Source organism: Ixodes scapularis, unplaced genomic scaffold (assembly GCF_016920785.2).
Source record: "Ixodes scapularis isolate PalLabHiFi unplaced genomic scaffold, ASM1692078v2 PGA_scaffold9__187_contigs__length_104089568, whole genome shotgun sequence".
NCBI classification, from domain to species: domain Eukaryota; kingdom Metazoa; phylum Arthropoda; class Arachnida; order Ixodida; family Ixodidae; genus Ixodes; species Ixodes scapularis.
In genome coordinates, this window is record NW_024609884.1 from 69619923 (window position 1) to 69626962 (window position 7040).

The 7040-nt window shown below is 42.0% G+C and overlaps 1 protein-coding gene across 5 annotated transcripts in view; it reads right to left on the minus strand.

The window, feature by feature from the left end:
* The window catches only part of LOC8050572 (nucleotide exchange factor SIL1), a 42441-nt gene extending 35424 nt beyond the window's left edge, over positions 1 to 7017 (minus strand). For 3 of the 5 annotated variants that reach the window (XM_042287284.1, XM_042287285.1, XM_029993525.4), the window contains exons 1-3: positions 6721 to 7017; positions 2791 to 3028; positions 2235 to 2407 (exon numbers count right to left, since the gene is read on the minus strand). In XM_042287284.1, coding sequence (XP_042143218.1) covers positions 2235 to 2407; positions 2791 to 2980 — 363 coding nt within the window. In that variant the 5' untranslated portion in view covers positions 2981 to 3028; positions 6721 to 7017. Of the gene's footprint in view, positions 1 to 2225; positions 2408 to 2790; positions 3029 to 6720 lie in introns of all 5 variants that reach the window. The other 2 variants (XM_029993524.4, XM_029993526.4) reach the window with 2 other exon arrangements.
* Positions 7018 to 7040: the final 23 nt, after the last annotated feature.

Consider the following 7040-nt stretch of genomic DNA (forward strand, 5'->3'; position numbering starts at 1 on the left):
TTTAGTTACATGTATTTTAATACTGTTATTATATTTAACCAATACCTTTTCTCTCCCCTCACCACGAATGGGGTCCTTCATCATCTCCGCCAATCCACAAGGAGTCCGCAAAACATCAATGGTTGAGAACATGCACTGATGTAAATCAACCGGAACGACGATACCACTATTCCACCCTATTGAAAAATCTCATTTCTATGAGAAATTCCTGTGTTTAATAAACATATATGAATCATAAAAGATATATAAGAACATATAAGAACCCTATTAGAACTATATAAGATATATAAGAACATATAAGAACCATATCAAAACTTGCAAGAAGTTTCTTATAAATTTCTTATATAGTTTGTATATGTTCTTATATATCTTGTATGATACATATATATGTCTATTGGAAACAAAAAATTTCTCATACAAATGGCTTTTTCACTACGGTAGGCTATCAAGTGTGAGCTTTGCACAAAGAGGCACCTCGGCAACATGAACTCTCGCTCAGCACAAGCAACTGCCGAAGATAAAGCTATGTGCTCGGGCTTCTGGCCGTTAGGAAATACATTTACAGTACTACAAGTATTTTCGTATAATGCTGCTATAAAATTGTCAAGAAAGTAAAAACTGCCATATGGGGAGATATTTGTTTCCATGCCTGCTGAGCCTATGTGCGACAGGGCAACAACAACAGTGTGATTTCTCTAGTTCTATCGAAAACTGCCAGCACATTGTCGTTTTAAATCTTGCCACATCAGTTGTGGTCCCAAAGTAGACGTATATACAAATCAAAGCAAAAGATGTCACTGGCAAAACGGCGAGCTTACAAAAAGCAGAAAGCTCGGGGTTTCTTATCTGGAAAATCTCTGAGTGTCGCTGGGAGAGCCGGCTGCTTTCCAACATAAACAGCATTAATGGTTTTTTTTTTTTTTTTTTTAATCTCAAAATGTTAAAATATTTCCCCCCCCCCCCCCCCCCCCCCTTTTCCGATTGGACCTCGACATTTCAGGGGTGGGCTATCTGGCACCCACACTACAATGTGTTTGAGACCCCTGGTTTATACAAAACAAATTGTCAAAATAAAATTTTTGAAAAATAAATAAACACCATAAAACAGTCGACTTTCCTTATAAATAAAGAAGAGAAAATCTACGGCCCAAGTAGCATACATCACATCATATAAAATTTTGAAGAAAAAAAAAAGAAAAATAGAAAGGTACACCATGTACCTTTGTATTTTGTATGCATGAGTTCAAATGAAACTGCCCTAGAATTAATGTCCGTTTGCAGCTTGGAAAAATTGCAATCATAATTCATCTCATGGTAAATAGCGCAATCAGTGTGGGAGCCAGATATTCCACCCCGGAAAGGTAGAGGGCCAATGTAAGACAAAGGGGGGGGGGGGGGGGGGGGGGGCAAAATATGTTAAAGAGAGAGACCTGGTGCTCTATGCTTTTTGTAAACTCGGTTTTGCTAGTAGCATCTTCAGATTTATTTTTTTTTTTATATACGAGTGCTTTCGACCCTGACCTGATGCGATAAAGAGAATTAAAATGACACCGCCCCGCCAACGTGGTGGCATTTTACATAGAACAAGAGTGCAAGTACGGGTCGTTTCTTGGCTCAATTCACCCAGGAATTGACCAAGCTCAAAATGTGTACAGAAAAACAATCAGTTAATTTGACAATTCTTCCTGACGATTTTTATTACCTATACTCTGAAAAGATACTTGTCACTTAATGGTGATTTTTTTTTTTTTTTTGTAGGCGTGAATTTTGATTTTGTAGTTTTATCTTTGGCAGTTGCATGATCGAGAGTTTGCGCAACCGAGATGCATCCTTCAATGAAGAGCTCGTGCTCGCAGCCTAGTAGCAGAATTGTTGTAGAGGTGTTTAACATGGGAAAAAGCTAAGAAGCATAAAAAAAAAGTGAAACAAAAAGCAGATGAACACAGATAAAAATAAACTATGAACACGTTGAGGAACAGACCTACTTTTCCAGCAAAAGTGAATCGGCAAGATGAGATCACTATGACGCATGCCATTTCTAGCGTTCAAAAAACGGGAACCGGAATTCGTAGGCCGGTTGCCTGCAGGCCACGTTTGGAAAGCGTGGCCGCATTACACTAAAAAGGCAAGGTCATTAATGTACCCAATTGGTTCCCGTTTAACAGCTAGTATTTCATGAATTTACTAAGGTGCCAGATTTTGGAACATGTTGGAACTTTTCACACCTTACTCACAGGTAAGCTCTTAGAAGAGTCATCTTTGGCTTCCTCCAGGAGCAATCGACCTTCCTTAGAAACATCTGTGCGTTTCTGGCTCTCCCCAGGCTCTTCATCATCAAGACGCTTCGCTTCCCTTCTTCCCGTTTCAAGGTCGAGTCGCACATGGACACCACGTGGAAGGACCTCACCTTAAAATAAACATACCCATCATCAACAGACCGATTGCTATGTTACAAAGAAGCATGTTGCAAGTACTGTTACACATGCTGCATGTGCAGTGTGCATATGCAGCAGTTACTATTCTAAAGCAAAAGGCAATTCGCATGTGTGCATTAGTGGAGTTATTTACTTGAAATCTTATATACAGCGTGCTCCTTGGAGCTTAGGTAATTTGGCAAAAGTGCATCTGCACTTTTGCCTTTTTATTTTACATGGCACTTTTTATCTTACGTGGCAAAGAGAAGCCGATTGCTCATGCCTACCCAAACAAACACACTGAAATGAAAAAACATAGTGAGAGCGGGCCGTTACTGCAATGTCAGCGCAGCCCATGTCAGCTGTATTAACTCACCCGGCTGCACCTCTTGCCACTCTCGAGTTGCCTTGAAATGGCGAGCAGGTTCGTCCTCTTCATCTTCAGCCTGTTCCCTCTCCTGTTCAGCCGAGGCGCCCTCATTTGCAGCCACAGTGAGATCATGTTGCTGGGTTTGTCCTCGTTCTAAGAGCACCAGCAATGCAGCTGCCAAACAGAGCAGCCTCATTGTGCAGGTGGTCCAGGACACAAGGTACTTCACCGTAGGCCACTAGAGCTTCGGAAGAAAAAGGGGAAGTTGACACAGTTAGTAAAAGCACCCAGTCGCCAGTTTCTGCCATCACTATGCCGCTCACTGTCCGGTCCAAACCGAAAAATACAGACAAACATCTGCCACTGACAAAAATACAAAATCGGTTAAAACCGAAGAACACCCAAATCTAGAAAATCTTGGCTCTAAGCGAAGACCATTTTTGTTGAAATCCTCCCTTCTTAGACGTTCATCAGGAGCGTAATCTTACTTAGAATCAAGCACCCTGCCCGTCCCAAATCAATGGAATCGCTGACCATGAAGACAGTGGGAAGCTAAAGGGCTTCTTTAAAAAAATGAGTTAGAGGTGAAACCTAGCATATTTTTGTCCTGTGAATTTGAATATCACAAGCATTCAACCCAAACATATCAACAGATGTAAAAAAAAAACACAAAAACCAACCGCTGGGTGACTGCGACGTCACACTCCCTCCCAAGCAGCACACATTCCGCATGCCGCTAGTGAGAAAACGCGTGCAGCGTTTCTGACTGCTTGGGGAACGGTTGCAGAAGGCGCGGCGATGTTGAGATCTTTGTATAATACGTCGCGACTACCTCCTCCCACCGAACAAGCCGGGAAGGAAGGGCTTCCACATAATTTTGAAAGTGCTCTGGTGGCTACTGGGAGAATCAATCTGAAATATAATTTTGATATTTGTGATTCTGGAGACCAAATGAAGACAATTTAATTGTTTTTCCTCAAATGCATAATTTCAAATACATAGTTTGCCTTTAAGTAAGTTAGTCGGCCACCACAGGTGATGACAATGCTTGTCCTATTCAAGGTAAGAGCTGAATGGCAGTGTTCGAAACTACACTGTCGGCTGATGTCGACTGAATGTTCCAAAAGAAGTGACAGCAACTTGCCATCCTCGTGGAGGAAACATTTTGCTTCAGAACACTTCAATTTTCGTCATCACACAGGGGGCAGCAGGATAAGAAGAAAACTAAAGGCTCAGTCTTTGACGAGTGTTCGGACTCATTGTCTATCGTTTGTAAGCACTGTCATATCATAAACATGCAGCATTATAGCAGTGTCTACAAATTGTCAATTAAGTTGAACTCTTCATAGTTTTAGTTCGTTTTTTGTTTTTTTCTGCCTATTAGTCATTTTTTTACCACTAATCACAGTTTCTAACGCTTGCATAAAATGAATGGACAAAATAGACCAGCTCTTGAAGAAAACACTGAAAAATATTTGCAAATGTTTTTTACAATGAACATAAAAAATTGTTCAGTCTATTTATCTCAATTATAACCAAGAGGTTGCCATCCTACCATAATATCTGCAGAGATAGCACACCTAAAATCGAAAGCAAATCCGGTGAAGAAAGTAAGTTAACTTTTAGTGTGCAATCAAAAAAGTTTAAAAAATGCTAGTTTTAGATTCTGTGACCTGCCAAACTTTGATTGCAAAAAGAAATGATGAACCAAAGACGACTGTCCTTTCCAGTCAGCAATGTTGGCTTATTTCCCGTCTTGGCTAAGTAACACTATTTCTGCTATCTTTCGGTGTTTTTGAAAACAAAAATGGGCGGCGGGTTATCTTTCGGGTGTGGGGCATCTCTCAGGACATTAGGGTAATATCTCTCAGGACATTAGGGTCTGTGCCACACCAACTTAAGTTGTAAAATTTTGTGTTGGACAGAAATCTACACAACTCAAATGCCAAAAAGTATCAATGTCTTGATTCTCCTCATTGTGTCACGCAGTGTACATCAAGGTACAACATGAACCCGAGTTAGTTTTAAAGGAGACAAAACATCCAAAGAGAATAAAAAGACGGCAAATCTCGCAACTGCTTTGATCGACGTTAATTTTGAATTTGAAACCCTGAGACTGCAGAGAAGTGTATGATGAACAACTTCTGTATAGGCTCCACTAATGAGAGCATGCACAACACGAAGGTGGCGGACAAAAGGTGCGCTCGGCTTCCACATGGTGGTGCCGGGTAAGCAAGCGTATCTGTGGCAAAGGCAACCCTCCGCTTTGCAGGGATCAGTGACGTCAGGCAAGCAGGGCAGTTGGGCCGGGGGACATGGAGACAATCTCGTTTGTTGTTTTCTCCTTCGACTTGAAGGTTTCTTAATATATCCTCACCACAGTCTCAGGTGTTACATTATGACTGACATGGGTCATTCTTGCTGGCTGCCACAACTCTGACTATTTTTGAACAGAGCACCCCTGCTCTGCACCCCTGCTAACGGTGATTCTGCAAAAGAACCCATGGGTTTCAAGTTGTAGTCAAAGATCACATTATGCATAAATGCCAGCGCAACAATGCAGGTGCCTGTAATGGCACCAAAAGTACAGGAAAACCTTTAAGTTTTATTTAGATATAAACAGTTCTCATTAGGCTTGTGAAGGGAATGAGGTCTGAAGGTGGTAAATGCTGCTGTCATTGAGGATAGCACTATATTCAGGGATTTTTACTGTCTCTGTTTCACTCATGCTTCTTCCGACTGAGTTTCTTCTTCAAGTTGGCGGGCACATTGACTCCAATATCTCGTTATAGGTTCTGACAGAAACTTTGAATATGTCGTCATACGTTGAGAAGTAATGGGACATTTCCGACAATGAAAACAATCCAAATCCCAACTTCAAAGGAAAGCGAACTTGGCACACAAAACGCCATCACAAAGAATAAAAATTTAAACCCCAAAAGCTGGTCACTGCTAAATCCACCTTTAGCATAACGAAGGATGTTCCTAAAGGTGAATGACTTAATGACTACTGAATAGGGAAGTGCGTCACAAGGTCATATGATGACACCCCCCCTCCAAACGTCTATTAGCTGTGCCATACCAAATAATGACCTCTTTTCAGTTGAAACCGTATTCTCAAAAAATAATTTCGACACATGTTTATAAGACCGACGTACAACCTCGGTTTTTGGAAGATAATTCCCTTAGCGCTCCCCTTTCCTAAGCCGCCGGGGGAGCCACGTTGGGGCAAGGTAAAAACTGGAGAGGATATCAGGATAAAAGAAAGGACGAGGCGGGCAAAAGTGGAAAGCGCGAAGTTTATGTCGGCCTTTAACTGAAAACGCAGAACCCTACTTATATAGGAGGTATTGGTGCACCAGTTTTCTTTTGTTTTTCACACTCTGCTTAGAACCATTTTCTTACAGAACCACACCACCTGCATACTTTCACCCACTTCAGTGGTTACCGAATCTGGATGTTTGCTTTCATTTACCTATCCCCTCTTGTGTACTCAAGCCTTTACACAGAGCTTCTATCTCATGTTGCCGCTTGCCTCGCTGCCACAACACACGAGAAAAAAAAAATGTATGCGTAGCGTTGTTGTTCTTTACGAATGTTTCTTTGCACTTAACCAGAGGGGACTGAAATCTGTTTAATTTTGTTTTTTTCTTCCTTTTTATAAAAAAAAAATAAATAAAAGAAAAAAAAAAAACGCGGTCCACGGGGCACTACAGTATTGACGAACCGGTACCGGCTAAATCGAACACCGCGGGGGTCTTTGATTGCGATCTCTTGGGGTACGCAACGTGGTAAGCGCCGCAAAACATGACGGAAAAACACGATGACGAGGCCGACACCTGTGTGCCACATCAACTGACGGCGTCATCCGACGATGACGACAAGCTTGAGAAAGGCCGAAGCGGCCGAACTTTCAGCGGCACGGCGTTTACTCACACATTCATATGCGGTCTTGCAACCCGAGAACCAATGCTTCCTCGGAAAGAGCCGACCACTGATGTCCTTAGGTGTTTAATAAAACCGATAAAACACTGGTGCCCAGTAATAAAGGTAACACCTCTCGTACGAGTGGAAGGAAAGAAATGCACTGTGAAATAAAATAGCAGTATAAACGTAGGGGAACGCGCGCTCCAACGAGTCATTATACGGATTGCGTAGGATTGTAGACTGGATGTGGACTGGATTGATTGCAAGAAAAAAATCCACTGCGATCTTCCGCTGCACTTCCGCGGCCTCTCTCCCTCACGACCGGCTTT